General features: G+C 52.9%; 1 protein-coding gene across 3 annotated transcripts in view; it reads right to left on the reverse strand.

The window, feature by feature from the left end:
- Positions 1-21,773, reverse strand: part of CPXM2 (carboxypeptidase X, M14 family member 2) — a 187,533-nt gene that overhangs the window by 101,734 nt on the left and 64,026 nt on the right. For 2 of the 3 annotated variants that reach the window (XM_040486695.1, XM_040486694.1), the window contains exon 3: positions 10,610-10,719. In XM_040486695.1, coding sequence (XP_040342629.1) covers positions 10,610-10,719 — 110 coding nt within the window. Of the gene's footprint in view, positions 1-10,609; positions 10,720-21,773 lie in introns of those variants that run through there. The other variant, XM_040486697.1, reaches the window with a different exon arrangement.

Consider the following 21,773-nt stretch of genomic DNA (forward strand, 5'->3'; position numbering starts at 1 on the left):
TCAGTTAAGCATCCGACTCTTGTTTTCGGCTCAGGTCATGATCTCACAGTTCATGAGTTCAAGCCCCGCATCAGGCTCTGAGCTGACAGCCCTACTTGGGATTCTCTCTCTCTCTCTCTCTCTCTCTCTCTCTGCATATACACGCATACATGTACACATTCTGCCTGTCTCTGTCTCTCTCTTAAAATAAATAAAGTTAAAAAAATAAAAAATAAATAAATTTTATACAGATGAAACTCACCATAACTACTCTCTCTTGTGCCTGGCTTCTTTTGCTCCATATGATATCTGTGAGATTAATTCACGTTATTGCAAATAGCAATAACATACTCTTTTTCACTGTTGCATAGTATTCCATCGCACACACATAGAATGACTTATTCATTATATGTTGATGGACACGGGGGTTGTTATCATGAATAATGATGCTCTGAACCCACCTGTACTTGTCTTACCATGTGCATATGAATGCATGTCTATTAGGCATAAGACTGAATTTCTTAGGTGAACAGGTAGGAGAATGCTGAGCTTTAGCAGATACCCCAAAAAGATTTCCGAAGCTCTGCCGTTTTACATTTTCAGCACTGTGTAAAATTGTCTATTGCTCCACATCTTTGGCCATACTTGATACTGTCCCTTTTCTTTAAAGCCATTCTGGTGCCCATGTGTCATATCTCATGGTGGTTTTAATTTGTATTTACTCAGGGACTAATTTGTATTTACTCAGGCCTGTTCTTCGGTTCACCGACCATGACGTTGCTCTGTAACTATAGCTCAGCTCCAGCCACACGGTCTTTGCTTCAGCCTCTCAAATAGGTCACATTCCCTATAACCACAGGGCCTTTGTACACACCATTCCCTTCAACCTGGAATCCTCTTCTTCCCCTTCTGCCCACCCTGTGTCTGATAACCTCTCCACTGTTCATCCTGCTTCAAATCTTAGCCCATGTACCCATCCCCAGGAAAGTCTCCTCCATCCGCAGTCTGAGACAGGTTTACGAAGCACAGGGAACCACGGCGGTATGGGTTATGACGTCCTCCGAAAAGATATGTGCAAGTCCTAGCCCCTGAAAGTTCAGAGTGTGACCTGATTCGGGAATAGGGTCGTTGCAGATGAAATGAGTTAAGTGAATCTGAGGTCAGGCTGGAGTCAGGTGGGCTCTAAAGCTGATGACTGGTGTCCTTACAAGAAGGGGAAATCTGGACACAGAGGCAGACACACACAGAGGGAAGATGGCGTAGGGGCACACGGGAGGCCGCCGTGTGACCCTGGGGGCGGAGTCACAGCCCAGCCAGTGCCATCTCTTGCCTGGGGAGCTGAAGTCACACCCCAACAGGCCTCCACGCTGCTCCCCGAAGTCAACGCACAACTGGGTCAGTCCTTCGCAGAAATCATAGCATGTCATTGCTGCGCCCAAAACACCTGCCACAGCTCTCCCGGTTGAGTTAAGAACAAAAGCCAAAGCCAAAGTCCTCCCAGTGTTATTTCTGGGCCTGCACCTCCTCCCCTGCGTGGTCACTCTGCTCCGGCCACAGCAGCCTTCTGCTGCTCCTTGGTGGTTGTGCACGCAGTCACCGCAGGACATTTGCACAAGCCATCCCCATCGCCCGGAATGCCACTCCCACAGCTACCTGAGTCCCTGATGATCTCCTCCAAGCCCACTCGGTCCAAACACCCCCACCTCAACGAAGCCAATCTTGCTCACCTTTAACTACAGCCCGCCCCCTCCCCAGAGCCTCCCTCCTGACCCCCGCTGCCAGCTATGTTTGTTTGGTTTTTCTTCTCTCTCCATAGCACTCACCAGCTTCGGACATATTAGAAAAGTTGTATTTTATTACATTTCTTGCTTTTCTGTGCCTCCCCCACTAGAATAGAAGCTTTCAAAAAAATTTTTTTAATGTTTATTTTTTTTAATTGTTTTTAATGTTTATTTATTTTTGATAGAGAGAGAGACAGACTGTGAGAGGGAGGAGGGGCAGAGAGGCAGGAAGACACAGAATCCGAAGCAGGCTCCAGGCTCTGAGCTGTCAGCACAGAGCCCGACGCGGGGCTCGAACCCACGGACCGTGAGATCATGACCTGAGCCGAAGTCGGACGCCCAACTGACCGAGCCACCCAGGCGCCCCATAGAATAGAAGCTTTCAGACGGCAAGGATCTTTGTCTGTTTGGCCCCTGAAGTATCCCAAGCACCGAGACAAGCACATAGCAGATCCTCCCTGGATGTCGGCTGAAATATCAGGACTATTTCTAGTCTCACTCATCACTGTTACCCCAGGACTGGAAGTGGGTTTGTGTTAAGGAAAACAGTCAATCAATCGGTCGATAAAAGGGGCCCCAAGGTCTTCTCTGCTCCTCTCCCTGTCTCTCTCCTCCATCCCCTCCTCACACAGGCTTCTCCACCTAGTGCGGTCTGTTGTGCCCACGGAAGCCCTATGCAAAGTGACCGGCACACGTCCAGGAGACAGCCTGGCTGGGCTGCCCGTGGCGAAGCAGACAGCCCAGACAGCTGAATGGATGCGAGGCGCGTGCCTGTGACTGCTGACACCCGTCAGGCTTCTCTGGGCCCTGCCAGGATGGGGCTGGAAGGTACTGGGGGACGCTCAAGCCAGCGGGCAGGGAGGTGAGTCACGAGACGGGATGCCAGCCAAGGCCAGAAGCTAGGGAACATACTGAACCTTCTTGTGGGTACCGGAGATACCAAAGGGCTAAAATGCAGCCAGAAACCTTGAATTTGAGTCTCAGCTCGGCACTTACTAGCTGTGGGGTCGGGGGCAGGTCGTTCGACCTCTGACTTCAATTTCCGTATCTCTGAAACAGAGTTTCCCTTCGGCTATGTGGAAGAGGAAATGAAGTATTAATTTAATGAGATTTAATGAAACAGTAAAGAAAATTCACATAGCGAGTGGCATAGAATCCGCATCTGAACCAGAAAGCCCTGTGGTTTCTTAATAACCTGTGGTTCAGGGGCGCCTGGGGGGCGCAGCTGGTTGACCGTCCCACTCTGACTCAGGTCACGATCTCACGGTTTGTGGGTTTGAGCCCCGCATCGGGCTCACTGTTGTCAGGGCAGAGCCTGCTTTGGATCCTCTGCCCCTTCTCTCTCTGCCCCTCCCCTGCTCTCACTCTCTCTCTCAAAAGTAAACATTTTTTTTTAAAAATCCGACCTGCAAAAAAAAAAAAAAAATCTGTGGTTCACAGGCCAGGGCGCTTTTGCTACCTTGGGGCCCCTTCCTTTTGTCTTACTGTTTGCCCTTCTGTTCGTGTGTGCATGACGCAAGCTGCCGGAGAATACAGACAGCAATGCATTATCATCATTGTGATAAATTCTGCTTTTCGATTTTCCAAGAGACTCGTGATTTAGAATATTTGGTCCTGCTATTCCCATAAAAATCCAAACATCCAAAATTCCAGCATTTTGGCATCCAAACACTGTCTCCCAGACTGTTTCTTAAAACCAGATACAGAACAAAATCCCTTTATCGGAGCAAGCACGACATTCCTTGGTTTGGAAGCCATACCCCCACTGTGATTATTTTTGCCTCCGCAGCAACTAGCACATTTACAGCCCCCGGGAAGGACCTGCAGAGTTACACAGCCAGGTTTGGTGCAGCCAGAAACAGACGGGAGGCTGAGCACCCAGAGAATCGGGATGGTCTGATGGAACAGACAGGCTGTGGTCAGAGGACGCTGGGAGCAGGTAACGCCATCGGTGAGGCAGGAGTGGGGCACGCAGACAGGGATGCCTGTGAAAATAGTGCTGCCCCAGGCGGTCCCCACATTTGCACAAGGTGGGGCACCAGGAGTGCCAAAGGAGACAGGGAGACGAAAGATGGGGTGTGCCCACACATGCCAACTTTGACACCCGGATAAAACCTGGTTCCGTGTTCTGTGACCGACTTCGTGTCTTCCTGCCGGGGACGTCCCGAGCCACAGGGCTCCGTCTTCTTCACAGCTGACACCTCATTTCAGGTAAAAAGATCATCAGGACGTTGGAAGTGGACACTCACATCAGCATCCAGGTGCTCCAGAGACTCCTTTACTGGAATTACTAACAAGAGGCATTCTGGCTGATTTCAGTGGTGCTAAGAAAACGCTCAGACAGATGCTCTCATTATAACCAGACGTTTCCTCATGAAAGCGGTACGAGAGGTGAACTCCTCTCAGGGGTCAAACTCTGGATCATACCCAGCACACGCGAGACAAGACCTGGGCCACAGAATGTCACATGACTGTGAACAGGCGCCACAAAGACACCTGGCGATGTTAAGGCGGTGTGCCGAGTTTTTTCCTGTGACCTCAAAATGTCAACCCTTTCTTCCAGAGTCGGATCTGAGCACCAACCGTCTTGTGTTCCCAGTTCTAGGCAGGAATTATGGTGATATCCTGGGTTCCAGCCATGCTCTGGGGATTTCATTTCTTCTGATCACATGTCAGGCTCCTACTTACCATAGTTTTAGAGTCTTAAGAATGAAATTGAAACCCAGCCCTTTGAAGTGGCTCAAGTGCTGCTGTAATTTGCTCGAGGAATTACAGCAAAGAAAGCATTTGCAGGGGGGCGGGGTGGCGCCTGGGTGGCTCAGTCGGTTAGGTGTCCGACTTCGGCTCAGGTCATGATCTCGTGGTTCGTGAGTTCGAGCCCCGCGTTAGGTGTCCGACTTCGGCTCAGGTCATGACCTCACGGTTCGTGGGTTCGAGCCCCGCGTCGGACTCTGTGCTGACAGCTCGGAGCCTGGAGCCTGCCTCAGATTCTGTGTCTTCCAATCTCTCTCTGCCCCTCCCCTGTTCACATTCTGTCTCTCCCTCGAAAGGAAGGCAGGCAGGAAGGCAGGCAGGCAGGCAAGCATCTGATGTAACAATGGTGGGGGGGGGGGATAAATCACTCAGGGAATAGTGAGGTCTCAGACCCCACCTTGCTTTGAGGAGCCACGGAAAATCTCTTGGGTTCCTCAGAGGATTCTGCAAGGACAGGACAGGTGATGAGCTGCTATTCCATGACCCACCTGAGTACGAAGCCGCCTCCTAAGACCAACTAGAGGCCAACGACGATCCAAAAGTGATTTTAGAGCTCATTGCCGAAACGTTCTCTCGAGACCTGGAGTGTTACTTTCTGCCTGTGGCTGTTCCTGGAGCAGAAGAATAGGTGATTGTCTCCAAGTGAGATCACATCCTCCGAGGGGGTCAGTGCTGGAGAATCTCGGGCTGGAAGAAGACCGACTGGTGAGAGGACAAATCTGGGCCATCCTGCTGAACGGGGTCTCTTTGAATTCTTGGAAGGTCTATCCTTGCCTCAATATGAAGAACCGTGCATTTGGGGGCTTCTTCCTAAGTCTGGACTGTTAAATCAACATTAGCAAAATGCCACTTGCGGGGGAAAAAAAGAGGTTTTAAGTGGAGTCATCGGTGGTTTTACTCTTCCAAAGTCTTCTGCTTAAAGTGAGGACCAAGAGTGCCATAGACTGTGTGCGTCTCCTGAAAGTTCGTCTGTTGGAAAGAGTCCTTAAAGTGATTGGTGTTGGGAGGCCTTAAGGAAGTGACGGGTTGTGAGGGTGGAGGCTTTGTGGGTGGGATTAGTGCCCTCCAGAGCCCCTAACTTCGTCTGCCACACGAGCACGCAGAAGAAGGCGGCCACCTACGAACCAGGAAGAGAGTCCCCACTGAACACCCAGTCTGCCAGCATCTTGACCTTGGACTTCCCAGCCGCCAGAACTGTGAGAAATAAGTTTGCGTGGTTTACAAGCCCCTGGAGATACGATATCGTCATAGCAGCTCAAAAGGACGAAGACAAACACAAGTGTTTCTGCTATCAGGCGGCAGGTGCCATTCGGCCAAAGCCCACGGTCTGCAAAATCTGCACTCTGGAAACTGAGGTCACAGGAAAAATAGAGTCCTAGCCAGACTATTCAAAACCTACATTGGGGCGCCTGGGTGGCTCAGTCGGTTGAGTGTCCAACTTCGGCTCAGGTCATGAGCCGTCGCTAGGAGCGAGTCTCCGATAGCAAAACAGCAGCAGACCGGCCAGCACCGCCCCCTCCAGGACTTCTTCATGGCAGCCACGGTACCCTCCCGCATCGTGGCGACCATCCAGAAACATCTGTGGAGCACACAGGGATGCGCGGACGCTGCTGACACCGCGGGGGAACGAATACCCAGGAAAGCAAGACTCCCATCACCGGCAAATCGTTGGGTGAGGGTGACAGACGACTAAATCAGCGTGAGATAACGGTCAGAAAGGAGAGGGGTGCTCGGTCTCCCCATCGTCCCAGACGCACCTAGAACACTGCCACCTGCTGACTTGGTGGCAGTTCTGTGGAGCCGTTCCGGGCAATGACTCCAGGTTTACAGCAGCTTCGATTCACACACCGCCTCTCCCGGGGACGCTTAACCGAGTGACTCTCACGATGCATGCGCCTGTCTTCTATAAGGCGGAGGTAATAATAATAAAAAGAGTACTTGTCTCCTGCCAAGGGCGAAAGGAAATACCGGGCACAAAGCGCTCGGCACGGTGCCAACACCTGCCGAAGCCGATTTCGCTCTCCCTCTGCATTTGGGGACAGGCGGGACATGGGCATCTCTGCCCGCTCAGGCTACAGCACACAGTTCCTGGCACTCCACAGGGTCAACGGAGCGAGCGAATTCCGACGGGCGTGAATACGGCATCTGAAAACTGCCGAGGACGATTCTCTGTCTTCATTTTGTCCGATCCTCACATTCTGACGAGGTGGCAGTGCCGGTGGCCGGGCTCCATCCGCTGATGACGACACCAAGCCTTGGACGAGGCAGCGTGTGGCCTGGAGCCACTCGGCCCGTCGGCAGGTGCACCGGGATGCCTGGCCAGCCAGCCAGCCCCATGCGCTCTGGGGGGACCCCACCCACGCCTGCGGAGGCTGGGCCGGCAAAGGGCTGGGCAACCCCGTCCACATGCTGGACGACGGCGTTGAAACACTTCGGACCCCTGACACCTTGGTGTTTCTCGCACAAAAATCCCATCAGCTTGGCGTATCTGCAAAAAACTCCTAAGTGAGATAAGGCGGAATTTTTAAACTGCATTTCAGACCATCTGTGTGGGAGGACGCATTTTAGAGCACCTGTGGCGATGACATCAGGCTTCGTGGGACACTGATTCTGGAAGGTTAAGAACCCCGAAAGGGGCTCCCACCGAGTCATCGTTTGCCCACGGAGGGTTGTGTCGAAGGCCCTCACACGTGCCGTAGGCAACGCTCCGCCTTCCGTGTTTAACACCACATAACCCACGGGGGTGGGGGCTCCGGCAGGCTCGGGGGCGGCTGGCCTGGGACTCCCTGTTAAAGCAGCAACTTCACATCCTAAGAGCAGGTGCAGAGATGTTCTAGTCGGAGGGCATTTGGGGAAATGACAGACCACTGAAGAAAACAATACCTCCCCCCAGGATAAACAGCACTGATTATGGTGGTTTTCAGCAACTGTCCTACTTCATGTTGACTGAAGTCAGGACGGTGGGTCTGTCCACACTTCCAGCCCAGGAAACCTGCCTTCTCCCTGGATGAAGGATGAGGTAGCCAGGAAAGATGACGAGGACACAGGACAGCCCAGCCAGCTGCTCCCTGCCGGATGAGCGTCCCCCCGGGGGACCTGCCGTGGGGCCCAGCAAAGGCAGGGCGGCGAACGCCCACCATCTCCCCTTCAGCCAGGCCTTCACCTGACACCCTCTGTATACGTCCTGTGTGCCGGGCGATGTTCTGGGCTGGGGGGAAGGGAGAGGACGAGAGACCAAGCCCCTTCTAACCTGGGGCTCCTACTCAAGGAGGGTCAGGTATCACCCCAAAACAAGCCACCAACATTCAGGGAGGGGCAGCACCACACAGGATTAAGAGGGGCCAGTCACACAGGGCCAGCTAGGAGTTTCCAGGAGCACCTGGAAGCTACTAGAAGCTGCAAGCAGAGAAGTGAAATGATGCAGCAAATTTTAAAATTATAAATCACCTGATTTCATTGCTCAACAAATCCCATGACTCCCTCTTCTCTGCTGAGGCAACTGAGGCTCGGAGCCATGAGATAATGGTTCTGAGGGTCCCCAAATCTAGAAGTGTCAAGGCCAAGGTCTGAACTCTGCACGCCTAGGACCCCTGCACTATGACCCCCCACGTTCCACCTGCCCACTGTGGTCGTAGAATCCCCAACTAGAACAACACTACTCACAGCCCCTACTCCCACCAATAAACTCAGGACTAATGGACCCGTTCAATGTTTGTCTGAAAGCCTGTATAAATGGCAACACTTCCTCTTTAAAAAAGGGTAACTTCATTTACAGAGAGAGCATTTGGGCATTAGGTGACCACTCCTCTAATGATGAACGAAACAGCCCCACACCCATTTGAATCTGGCCCTGCTCGCCCTGACCTTATTTCTGAGGAAGCCTGGAGCCCGTTCAAGGTGCTACAGGCACTCACATTATTCATGGTCACTCTTGTGAAACTTGGAGAAATCACCCTCTTGGAAAACACAGTGTCTCAGTTGTGCACATCCAAATGTTTCTTATCAGCTGTTATTAAAAAACAATAATCCTGGGCGCCTGGGTGGCTCAGTCCGTTAAGCGTCCAGCTCTCGATTTCGGCTCTGGTCATGATCTCGCAGTTCCCGAGTTCAAGTTCCACCGTCCCACACTGACAACTCAGAGCCTGCTTGGGATTCTCTGTCTCCCTCGCTCTCTGCCTCTCCCCACTCACAATCTCTCTCTTTCTCAAAAATTAATACACATTTAAAAAAAAAACACACTTATAAACCAACCTTTGGTTTTCATTAAAGTCCGGTCTGGAAATGTTCTACTGGAATTCTGGGACTGCCAAGTGGTGCCAGTTGAGGCTGAGTGGTCTGAAAGTCTGTGTGGTGTGGCAGTGTTGAAGGAGGAGGGAGGGGCAGACGCTCAGAGTCGGAGCTCTGCTCAGACACCCCAGAGCCCGGGTGCCCCTGGGAGGGACCTCGTCCGCTCTTGTCCAGTTCCCAGCACAGCAGCTGCCCGCAATATGTTCACGGCGGCCCACGCGAGCAGATGTTGACGCTGGTACTCAGCAGCCGTTACCCTTGATGGCCCCACATCTTGGTGGGGGGGAGGGTGGGGTGGAGAGAGAACCACCCCCCCCCCCCCCAGGAGGCTAGATGAGATGATGCGTGCACAGAAAGGGTTTAGAAAACACACACATTGATGGAGCAGCTGGGGTAAAGACAACTAGAATACCAGAGACCCACACAGGACAGCGCACGACCAAATGCTGAGCTGGCTAGGTACAGAACAGCAGGGGCTGGAGGAAAAAGGCTTCGGGATGGGCTGGTGGAATAACGCCCCCTCCCCAACAGAGATGCCAACGTCATCTGGAGCCCGGGAACAGTCGAGGCCAGAGAGTAAAAGGGAATGAAGTCTGCAGGTACAATTAAGGTTGCTTGAGTTAGGGAGATGATCCTGGGTCATCCAGGAGGGTCCGATGTCCCTACAGGCCTCCTTAAAAGTGGAAGAGGGAAGCAGAAGAAGGGCCCAGAGGCTTAGAAGGAGAGCACCACACGCAGGGAATGTAGGCACCTCTAGAAGCTGGAAAAGGAGAAGAACTGGGCTCTCCCCTCCAGCTCCAGCAGGAACGCGGCCCTGCCCACACCTTGCCTTAGCCCGATGGGGCTTCTGTCTTCCAGAACCGGAAGAGAAGACGTTCGCGTGGCCTAAGTGGCTGCATTTATGAGAAGCTGTGAGGGCAGCACGAGGAAATGAACACCACGGATGCCACGGGATGTACACTGACCGGCAGGGGGGAGGGCAAGGGCTCGCGGGCAGGGGAACCTGCCTGAGAAAAGGCAAGAAGTCAAGAACCGCGCGGGGTATAAAATCCGCGTGCAGGAGTGGATTTTTACTCCTTCCTGGAGCAGGACCTTGACAGTAATGAGCGACAAGGTTACACGACCCGTGAGCCGCAGAGAAGGAGGCCAGACACGATGTGCTGGGGCCCAGGTGAACCACTCAGGGTCTGACCTGGGGAGAGCCGCAGAAAAGCCTGGAAGAGGTGTGGGTGGTGGTAAGAGTGGCAGGGGAAAGAGGACACATGGCATTGGCTGCCCGCGTCCTCCGGAGCTCAGCGCCCTCCTCCTGCCTGGTCCAGACAGAGGGGAAGAGCCCAAGAGGTGCAGGGGGCGCCGACCTGGGTCCAGGCACCAGCAGCACCCTTCGTGCTAAGTGCTCTTTGTAGAAGACACGAACCCGGAGTCTCAGGACCCTCTCCGTGAGACGGAGGCTTGGAGGCAACCCCCTCCTGGTGGGAGAAGTGGAGCTAACGCATTTTTTTTTAAGTTTTTATTTATTTATTTAGTTTGAGAGAGAGACAGAGAGAGAGAGCCAGAGAGAGTCCCAAGCAGGCTCCAGGCTATCAGCGCAGAGCCCAACTTGGGGCTCGATCTCACGAACAGTGAGATCACAACCTGAGCCAAAACCAAGAGTCAGATGCTTCACCGACTGAGCCACCCAGGTGCCCCGAAGCTCATGCATTTAGAAATGCCATGCATGGTATCGACCCACGGTCAACGAACCACTGCTGCGTCTATCGCCAGAGCAACGAGGCACGTGAGCAGGGTCCTTCCGGCCCCGCTGGTACCTGGATGTTGAGTCTCCCTCGATGCGCCCCCAGCCCGTAGCGCTTCGAAGTGGATGCGTGAAGCTGGAAGTCTGTGATTTTTAAGGTTTCCAGACCAAGAGGTGGGCAACCTAGAAAAGATAACGCTTGTTAAAACAACGACAGATGTTCAAAGGCAAGTTTGTGGTTTCCCAAATCTGGCCTCCCGCTTTCCTGTCCCCCCGCCCCGCCGCAGCCCTGCCCGTCAGGGAAGCCCACCCCCTGCCTGTCCAGTGTCTCCGGACAGATGCTGTCGACTCGGCCGTCAACAGTGCCCCAACCGCCTTTCTCGTCGGCACTTCCTTTCCGGCTGTTTGTGCTCTGATAGCCCTTCTGTCTGTTGCTGTCCATGCTACTGTCTGAGGCTGTTTCCAATTAAGGAACCTTCCACGATGTGACTCAGCCAGGGAGCCCTACGGGTTAGAAATTTCAGAGCGATCCCGGGGTTGAGCTCTGCAAATGAATCAAAACTTGTTGATTTTGCTTCAGCAACTCCGGCCTTTGCATTGTACATGCTAATGAGCAAGGCAATATAAATAGAAACAAAATCTACTGTTCCCTGTTCTTGGCAAAACTGGTAAGTGTTGAGAACAGCTACCGAACCCAGTTTGGTCCAAGCTGCCCCTGGGATAAGACGCTGGCACTTGGGCAGACCCTTGGCGATCCTCCCGGTCCAGACCATCGTCCCTGAGGGGAAGAGCTTTAACGGCAGTGCTGGGGCTGGATCCCAGGCCTCCCGACACCCCGACTTCTCTCCTCGCCTTGGGGCTAGAAGTCTCCAAGATATATGCTATCCGTATCCTCAAATCTGACCCTGGAGGAAGCAAACAAAAACTCGGGAGGAGAAGTAAAATCTATTTCTACTGGTACGAGAAATCCCTAACGTCAGAGGCATGTTTAAAAAGCTGTGTGGGTCACCGCTGAGATGGGACCCCAGGGCACCTGAGGATGTGTGGGGGTCTGTGCACCCACGAAAAACGCCCGTGGGGAGAAAGCTCCTCTGGCCTCAGGATGCTGGAGGGGGTCTGCGGGCAGCTGGGTATGAGAGTCTGCCTTACGGCTGCTGCCAGAGAGATTTAGACCCTCCAGGCCCCAAGACGCATCTAGGCCTGCCCTTGAGTGCTCACAGAGGAAGCTGAGGCCCCGAGACTCAAGGTGAGCCATCCAAAGCATCTCTGCCAGCAGCAAAGCTGGATTTCAGATCCTGGCCTCCAGATTCTCAGCTCCAGGCTGTCAAACGCCGCCACACTGCTTCCCTGGCCCTGTCCACACCTGCCAGGTGGCTGCCTGGATCGGTGCATATGCATCAGCCATCTGTGCTGGGGACGGAGGTACTGGTGCCCGGCACGGCGAGGAGCACCAGGAGCAGGGTAACGGTGACCCTGACACGCACCGGACACCACAGGAGGACCCAGGAGGCTCCAGGTGGCACCTTAAGCGATGGTGCTCCAGCCAGGTGCCGCCAGAGGGGGCCGTGGCTCAAGTGAGGCCATGTAAGCAGAAACCACGCAGGGCACCGGGGGCGGGGGCAGAGGGCGCGTAGCCAGTGGGGACCACAGAATGAACCGGGAAGTCGTGCAGCAAGGGCAGGGGACACAGCCAGTGGGGGTCCGTGCAGCAAGCGTCCCTGGCCACCCAAGGCTGACCTCACAGAGGGTCCTCTAGTTACCATAACCCTCTTGCCCCACTAGGGTTCGCCCTGGGCACTTTCCATGCCTGGAGGACCCACATGGGAGGCATTTCCTCGGGTCCAGGGTCAAACGCGTAATTCTCCATCATGCCTACAGGAAAACTGACCAAGTGTCTGATGACTGAGCAAAGATATTTCTTACATACACTCAGAAATCCCTGCTGCCTGCCTCCACCAGCCATGCCTAGTCGTGGAACCTGCTTATGCTAACGTGAAAGCAGCCACACCTGCCCCTCCACAGCTCAGGCCCTGGGCCCGGGATGCAAGACGGCAGGAGCCCGGACCCCCACGCCCCCCACCCTGTCCTGCTGTCCTGCTTCTCTCTCTGCTGCTCTCCTCAGACCCCGGTGGTCCCTGGTCCAGACGCGGGGCAAGGACCGAAGATAAGATCACTTCTCGTCCCCTCTGGGAGGTTAGACTCCAGAATGTCCTTCAACCTGCCACTCAGCCCCGGCCCCGGCCCTGGGCTTAGAGGCTCCCTCAGCCGGAGATGCCACCCGCTGTCCCCTCTGCTCCCTGTCACTGAGTCCCAGCGCACCTTGCTTCGGGCACAAAGGCATCCTCAGGAACAGCCCACATCCCGTGAGACCTGACACCAAAGTGGCCAGGCGGCGGTTCCGCTGGACGATTCCCCGTGTCCCGGAAATGGGCTCTGCATCCCAATCCCGCCAGGCTTGCCTGCTTACGTTTCAGAGCCTGACAGGGAACAGGGCACTGGTGTGTCCTTCCGTGTCCTGGTGCTCCGTTCAGAGGCCCAGTGGTCCCACATAAGCAAGCGTCAGAAATACAAAAAGAATTTGCTGCCGTGTCGAGGAGCCTCTTCGGCAGCCGTTTCAAATGCGTTCACATCCCCAGGTCCCTCCTCCTTAGCAGAAGACACAGCAGGTGGAGAATTCTAGGCACTTCATGGAGCTAACACCTTCCACTCACAGCATTTAGACGGCCAGCCAGACAAACGGACAGAGGGATGACGCAAACACTTATTTACTCGTGAGACAAAGGAACAACAATTGCTATCCAGGGCATTTCTTCCAAGGAAAGGAAACCTCTCCTATGCCCATGAATATTTCAATTCACAAAGGAAGGACCTGAAGAAACTAACATATTCATCAAAATCACTCTTGAATTGCTACGCGGAAGCCCTGCCTCCCTCTCACCGGGGCGCCCGAGGGTTGAAAAGAAAATGCCTGTCGGTGGGGCGTTTACGGACCACACATCTAATAACGACTCAAGAACTCCACGCCTGCCCTCTCGAGGGGCCCAACCACCACGTACACGAGGCAAGCGTGAGCCCCACACAGCCGACACCACCGTCAGCTGCCACATCCAGTGTCCACGCTTGCCCACTCTTGAGATGACGCGATGGCGTAAGCCAGAAAGGCCACTCGTTCGGTCCACAGGACAGCTGACGACGTCCTTGGTGAGGAGCCCAGACAAACACGCACACACACACCCAGCCTGCGTGCAAACGCAGTCTTCCCTGAGTCCTAATAAGGCTGGTTTTTGCTTATCAGAAGACACTATCTTCAGAGAATTTTGTTTTGTTTGGGAGTCATCTCCGTCAGTCACGCCATGACGAAAGACGCTAGAGACAGATCCACGCTGAGGAAGTGCAAAGCCCTCGCCAGGCCACGGCCAAGTCACTGATGCACGGAGGTCACTGAGGCGTCTCTGGTTGTTAGAAACCAATGATGGTTGGGAATGCAAGCTGGGGCAGCCACTCTGGAAAACAGCACGGAGGTTCCTCAAAAAACTGAAAACAGAAGTACCCTGCGACCCAGCAATGGCACTACTAGGCATTGATCCACAGGATACGGGTGTGCTCTTTCGAAGGGACACATGCACCCCCATGTCTATAGCAGCACTATCGACAATAGCCAAAGGATGGAAAGAGCCCAAATGTCCATCGGTGGATGAATGGATAAAGGAGATGTGGTATATGTGTGTGTGTGTGTGTGTGTATACACACACATACATACATACAGTGGAGTATTACTCAGCAATCAGAAAGAATGAAATCGTGCCATTTGCAACTACGTGGATGGAACTGGAGGGTATTAGGCTAAGCGAAATTAGTCAGAGAAAGACAAAAATCGTATGACTTCACTCCTATGAGGACTTTAAGAGACAAAACAGATGAACATAAGGGAAGGGAAACAAAAATAATATAAAACCAGGGAGGGGGACAAAACAGAAGAGACTTTTAAATACGGAGAACAGGGGCGCCTGGGTGGCGCAGTCGGTTAAGCGTCCGACTTCAGCCAGGTCACGATCTCGTGGTCCGTGAGTTTCCAATTCTGTGTCTCCCTCTCTCTCTGACCCTCCCCCGTTCATGCTCTGTCTCTCTCTGTCCCAAAAATAAATAAACGTTGAAAAAATAAATAAATAAATAAATAAATACGGAGAACAAACAGAGGGTGACTGGAGGGGGGGGAGGGGGGGATGGGCTACATGGGTCAGGGGTACTAAGGAATCTACTTCTGAAATCATTGTTGCACGATATGCTAACTAGTTTGGATGTTAACTTTAAAAAGTCAAATTAGGGGCGCCTGGGTGGCTCAGTCGGTTGAGCGTCCGACTTCGGCTCAGGTCAAGATCTCGCGGTCCGTGAGTTCGAGTCCCGCGTCAGGCTCTGGGCTGACGGCTCAGAGCCTGGAGCCTGCTTCCGATTCTGTGTCTCCCTCTCTCTCTGCCCCTCCCCCATTCATGCTCTGTCTCTCTCTGTCCCCAAAATAAATAAACGTTAAAAAAAATTTTTTTTTAAATAAAAAGTCAAATTAAAAAAAAAAAAAAAGAAAGAAACCAACGATGGTTAACTTAAGCGGGAATGGGGATCACTAGAGGACTGGCAGAAGCCTCCCAGAAGGGACCATGGCAGGGACGTGGGACAGGTGCAGGGTGGAGCCCTCCTCACCAGCAGAAACCACAAATTGTGTGCTGCCAGAGGACCGGATGGACCCCGACAGCAGTTCCAGCCACACCGTACCCCCTGAGGGTCCGCCCCCCACCTCACATCAGTCGCCCCAGAGAGGGCCTGGCCCGTCACATCACCAGTCTGCCCACTGAAGTCAGGTGTTGTCAGCAGGGTCAATGGATGCAGGTCTCCAGTTCCCACCTGCAGGCACATGGGACAGGTGTAGGGAGCTCCGTGTGCAGCCCGGCAGGCAAGTCCCGCCCTACGCAGCCCTGCACAGCGCGGTGTGATGGGTTCTGCAGGCACCTGCCCTCGCTGCCTGGCCCCGAGTCCCCTCCCTCTCCACCCATCCCTTTCTTGATCTTGCGTTCCACACTCTGGTTTCTGTCCCCAGGCACGGCGGCTCTCCTCGTTCGAGGGCCCCAAGAGCGGACCTGAGTCCGCTCCCTCTTGGCTATTCCTGCCCCATGGTTTTCATAATGCGACTATCGTAGTGGGTTCGGGCTGCTGTAACAAAACCCCCGGACAGGTGGCTTATAAACAGAAGTTTATGGCTCACGTGCTTGGAGGCTGGAAAGCCCAAGGTCAAGGCACAAGCACGGTGGCCCCGTGCTGAGGGCCCCCCCGCCTGGGTCATGGCCGCCCCTTCTCACCAGATCCTCACCTGGCAGAAGAGGCAAGGGGCCTCTTGAACAAGGGCACGAATCCGAGGGCTCCACCCTCGGGACGTCAGTACCTCCCAAAGCCCCTGCCTCCTCGTGGCGTCACCCTAGGGGTTAGCATTTCTACACACGGGTTCTGGGGTGGGTGGGGGGGAGCACAAACATTCAGGCCACAGCAGTGATGTTTCCCTGTTACTCCCCCTCCGTCTTCCCTGTTGAAGGAGCCCTTTCCTCTCCCTCAGCTGAGGTTTGCAAGCCTCCGACCCCTGGAAAGTCTTCCTTCCTCCTCCCCTTAACAATCTGCATGGGCGCCATGGTTGCACCCGCACGATGACACGTGCTGTCTATGCCAGCAGGAGTCAAGTCACCCGTCCAAGGAGGTTTCAAGCCAGGACCTCTCCCCTGAGTGTATCTGGAGACCAGACAGAGGCCCTGGTGGCTCTGGTCAGTGGTGGATGCGAATATTATCGCTGAGATGTCCCAACTGTCTTCCCCAGTCCACCGCTGAAGATGCTCTCCATGGCTCTAGTGACCTTCTCGTCCTCCGCAGGGGTCCCGGACACGCAGCACCAGTGAGGTCCTCACCCCTGAAGTTCCCCTCTCTTGCACTACCACTCTATCTTCTCCTTTGAGGACCTCCGCTCCTTTCCTGCCACCACACGTCTGTTTTCCACGGGCTTTCGCTCGGTTCCCAGAACTATCCATGCAACTCAACGCACATGTCCCACGTCCCGCCGACACAGCATCGGTAGTTCTGGGAATCGAGCCACGCTCTGCAACGCGGTCCCACCTGCTAGGCTCGGCTGAACCTACGTGCTACGCCCGCTGGGAGTTCCCTGCCTTCCCAAAATCACATTTTCGAACTTGTTTTAATTAACAGAAAATTTAAACGTAAAGTAATTTAGCACAAACCCTCTATCCCACATCCCTTTATGCAAGGATCGGTGAGGCAAAAATCCCAGGTCAAAAGTCATGCTGTTCTGCACCAAAAGTTCTTAGGCCTCTCGTAACGGTTTACACTGAAAGTCTGACACAGGAATCTCCACGTTTAGAAAAATGAAGGGTTTTCTTATACTGGACGATGGGAAAATAAAGGACAGGGCAATGATCTTCTGATTTAGAGATTCTCAATGAATTCAAAATGCAGAGGACTGCAATATTAAATATGTGACTCTGATGAATTTCAGTGTATTTCCACCTGATTCATTTTTCTCCTCTTCCTTCTACCCTGGGAACATCACCCTCAAGATTTTGGGCAGGTCTCCCCCAAGCCCACGGTGAGCAAAATGAGCCTTGGGTTCACCTGCAAAAGGGAACACTACCACATTGGAAAGAAAGCTGCAGAGGACAATTCAGAAGCCACTGCAAAGGGCACTCGGCCGCTCCAGAGAAATGTGCAGAGAGGATATCGAGAACACACAGAACAGTCCGCAGGTCTCAGATGCCCCAAGGCCAGGTGTGTGCTCCCTGCTGGAGCAGTGACACCAACGAAGGCCCTCAAGTGTGCAGAGGCCTACAGAGGGGTACGGGGACCACCCTCCCTCCAGCTGCACCCTGAGCTATCAAAGACCCAAGCGCAATACAAAGAAAAAAAGCAGGAAGGGGCAGGCTGACCACATCTGGCCACCAGGCCCCACCACCCTCAGGCCACCCTCAGGCTCGGGGCCACTTCCTACTCCTTGAGGGGACATCCGCAAAACTTCAGTCGCTCAGCTGCTCCCTGGTTTGAGACACAACAGGAGACACTAACGTTACAACCGCAGGGACAGAAAGCAGCCGAGCAAAATCCACAGAATGAATTAGCCTCCACGTCTTCAAAAACCAGAATTCTAGGGGCACCTGGGTGGCTCAGTCAGTTAAGCGTCTGACTTCTTGATTTCGGCTCAGGTCACGATCTCACACAGTTCGTGGGATCCAGCCCCACGTCAGGCTCACCCCCGACAGCAAAGGGCCTGCTTGGGGGTCTCTCTCTGCCCCTCCGCCTGCTGGCATGCGTGCACTCTCTCTCTCACTCAAAATAAATAAACATTAAAAAACAAATAAGCAAAAAAACCCAGAATTCCAGGAGGGCAGAGAGGGTACAAAGGAGCCATAAGTACCAGCCCAACAACAGTCGCTGCCTTTCCTTTGACCGCTGGAAGCTGTCAAGGCAGTGATAATCAGTCCAGCACGAGACTTCTCAATGGCCATCCCAGGGCTCAGGAAAAGCAAATTTGAATCTCGAACCCACTACCCGTCGGCAGAGGACAGCAGGGCTGCCCCGATGAGCGAGTAAAACAGAGAAGAAACAAGTGCTTCAGAGCTTGATGTAAATGCCCACAATCAGAGAGTAAAAAGACCAGAAGCTGGAACTCTAACAGGCTTGCATTTCTCCCACGACTGTAATGTCAACTGAGGAGACCGCTCTCCGGTTTACAGCCCGCTGGGAATCGGTGGGGAACCTCGGCTCCCGCCCCCGCCCCCGAACCTGGCCAGCCAGGCTGCACAGAACCCCCAAGGTGCTCCTCTGACAAAACAAACAAACAAAAATCCTTGGTCATCAAGCCAAGCTTTTGTTGTTTCTAAGAACACAGAGACCAACCCTCGGAAGCACGTGGGGGGGAGAACAACATGAAGACGGGTGTGAAAAGGACACTTCAGGGAGACAGTAATTAGACAAGAGAGATGTGTCACAACCCAGAGGGAAGACGGGGACAGTCATCAAAGGTGACTCCGCTTTGCTCCTAAAGGCAGCGTGACTCCGCGAGTGCCCTGTGCTGAGCGCGCACTGTCCACAAGGCCTGTGCTCTCTTTGTAAGCAGGGGGGGGGGGCAAAGGGGGATCGTCTGCCTCCCTCTACCTCCCCCCTCTGGCCCCGATCCCTCTGGGGGGGGGAAGCTGTCGTGACAGACTGGTCATGAAAACTATTTTAAAAGAGAAATGATTTGGGGGAGCGATGGGGCGAACCTGCCGTCATCACCACGAGCCAGACGCTCTGAAGACATTTTGTGATTGAATCTCCGTTAAGCACCACGAGAGAAGGGCGTCATTGTCCCCATTCTACATGCACACAAACTAAGACCGAAGAAGTCTTTTTTTTTTTAATTTTTAATGTTTATTTATTTTGAGAGAGAGAGAGAGAGAGAGAGAGCGAGTGAGCGCCCAAGCAGGGGAGGGGGAGAAAGAGAGGGAGACACAGGATCTGAAGAAGGCTCCAGGCTCCAAGCTGTCAGCACAGAGCTGGACGCGGGGCTCGAACTCAAGAACCGCGAGATCGTGACCTGAGCTGAAGTCGGACGCTTACCGACTGAGCCAACCAGGCGCCCCTAAGACCGAAGGAGTCTTAAACAGAGTTAAACAGCAAAGTGAAATGCGAAGATTAGCTCTGACATAAAAGCCCAGGCACGGTCGTAAGCCACCGCCATCTGACTTAAAAATGCAAGAGCTTAAGACAAACGCGAGTTTCACGGTGGCGTTTGGGGTCACACCGGAGAAAGCTGTGAGGCTGGGACAGGCGTCACCAGCTGGCCCAAGGGAGCTCAGTGTCCCAGGCCATCGGGCCTGCTGTGATCGTCTGCTGGAAGCAGAGCAAAGAATTCTCCAAGACCTCGAGAGCACCGCGGAGGACAGGCTCACAGCCACACTGTCGCCGTAAATCAGACAGCTCTGACTTACGACATTCCATCCTTCGCCTTTCTGAACCTGACATTCTCTTTGATGGGTGGGTGTGGAGGCGGCTTCCTGCTGCCCTGGAGGACACGTCTGCAGCGCTCTTCGCCGGTCTCAGATACCTCGGGCTTCCCAGAGGGGCGCACCATGCCCAGGGTCTTTGCGGAACACCCTCCGAAAGCACCCCCCTCACCCCGGGACTCCTTCCCCAATTTGTCCTCACCCTGACCTGACATCAGAATCAGAATCTCCTGGGGAGCCTTAAAAAAAAACTGATGCCCACCGTCCTCCCCAGAGATTCTGATGGACAGGCCTGCAGAGGGGCCCTGGTCTCTAAAGCTCCCGGGCAATCTTCTGAGCCCCTCAGAACCTGGCTGGTGTCTCTTCCCTTGAAGCTGCACAAGCTCAGAGCTCCCCTTGTGCAGGTCCCGCCGATCAGGCAGAGGAAACTCTCTAGGAGCAGTACGGACCGCGGGCTAATGCGTCTCATGCCCAGAACCCGCCCAGAGCACCCGCATCCCAGAGGCTCTGACTGCCGCCCGCTGATGGCTGATGGGTGGTTGCCTCACTTGAAAAGCATCCAAGGCTTCCTCCCTGACACTCAACCCTCTCATCCTACTCCCCCATGCCCGCCTAACAAAGGTACAAAGCACACTGTTTCCATCACAGGGCAGCAACTAGGACTTTCCATCACTGAATCCCCAAAGGCCAATCAATATTTCCCAAGTAAATGAATGAATGTGTATTATGATCCAACAGAACTGATAATCATTATGCCTGCACCAGCTGTGGAAAGTTAGTATTTTGTTCTCTGTACATTGCTTATTAAGCCGAAAAAGGAGTAATTATTGTTTCAAAATTGCATTTCTCAAACTTCGATCACCTGCTTATTATCTTCATGAATTTTTCCATACCCATGTAGCACCTGCACTATTACTGTATATTCTTATTAAAATCAAGAGTTTTAATGGAAATAAGTTGATGTAAAAGGAAACTTCATTCTAGAAGGCAACACAGGATAATAGCTTTGTGATCTTGCAGTAGGCAAAAAAAAAAAAAAAAAAAGAAGAAGAAGAAGAATTTAAACATGCAACAAACAGCACTAAAGGAAAATATTGATGATTGTTCTATACTAAATTTAAGAACATATGGTATTCAAAAGATAGCACTGAGGCACCTGGGTGGCTCAGTCGGTTATGTGCCTCACTCTTGATTTCGGCTCAGGTCATGATCTCACGGTTCGTGAGTTTGAGCCCCACGTCGGGCTCTGTGCTCACAGCTCAGAGCCTGGAGCCTGCTTCAGGTTCTGTGCCTCCCTTCTCTGTCTGCCCCTCCTCTGCTGTGTGCGCTCTCTCTTGCTCTCTCTCTCTCAAAAATAAACGTTTAAAAAACTAAAAAATTAAAAATTCACAAAAGATAGCATTACTTATGTGCAGAGGTAAGATAAGGAGTGTGAGAAGATATTACTGTGCATACCTCTGACAGAGGACTCCTATCCACAGTATTTTTAAGAAAGGCAAACATATAATAAACCATCCTATAAATCAGTAAGAAAAACAATGAACAAAAGAACTGAGCAGGCGTTCACAAAGGAAGATATTCTGACAGTGAATGAGCATAAGTCATTTGTCTTCAGGAAAACACCAATGAAGGCCACTAGGAGATGGGAGTACACACACCCATATGGATACAATCAAAAAGACATATATCAAAAGTTGCAAGGAAGCAAAGCAACAACGCTGGTAGAGAAGTGTTGATGGGTACAACTGATCCAGAAAACCCTCCAGGAGAATTTACTAAAAATGTAAATATCCATGCCCTGTGACCCAGCGATCCTACCCTGGTGATATACCCAACAGAAACATGCTCACACACACTCCAGAAGACTTTTACGCGCACCATTCGTGATAGCCAAAAACTGAGAACAACCCAGATGCCCATTAACTTGAGAATGAATAAATAGATCTGGTACAGCCACGCCACATCAATGAAAATACATGAACCATAAGTATACACAACGACATGTAGGAATCTCATAAACACAATATTAAGTGACAGAAACCAGCCACAATGTGCGTGCGATTCCAAGTTCAAAAACAGGCAAGAGGAATCTCTGATGGTGATTCTCTTTGAGAGAGAACAGGACTAGTGACTAACGGGTGGGAGGGAGGCCTCATTGGTCTGGTCATCTATTTCTGATCTAAATGACAGTTTAGTGCATTTACATTATAC

This window comes from Herpailurus yagouaroundi, unplaced genomic scaffold (genome assembly GCF_014898765.1).
Source record: "Herpailurus yagouaroundi ecotype Mexico unplaced genomic scaffold, PumYag 163, whole genome shotgun sequence".
Classification (NCBI taxonomy): domain Eukaryota; kingdom Metazoa; phylum Chordata; class Mammalia; order Carnivora; family Felidae; genus Herpailurus; species Herpailurus yagouaroundi.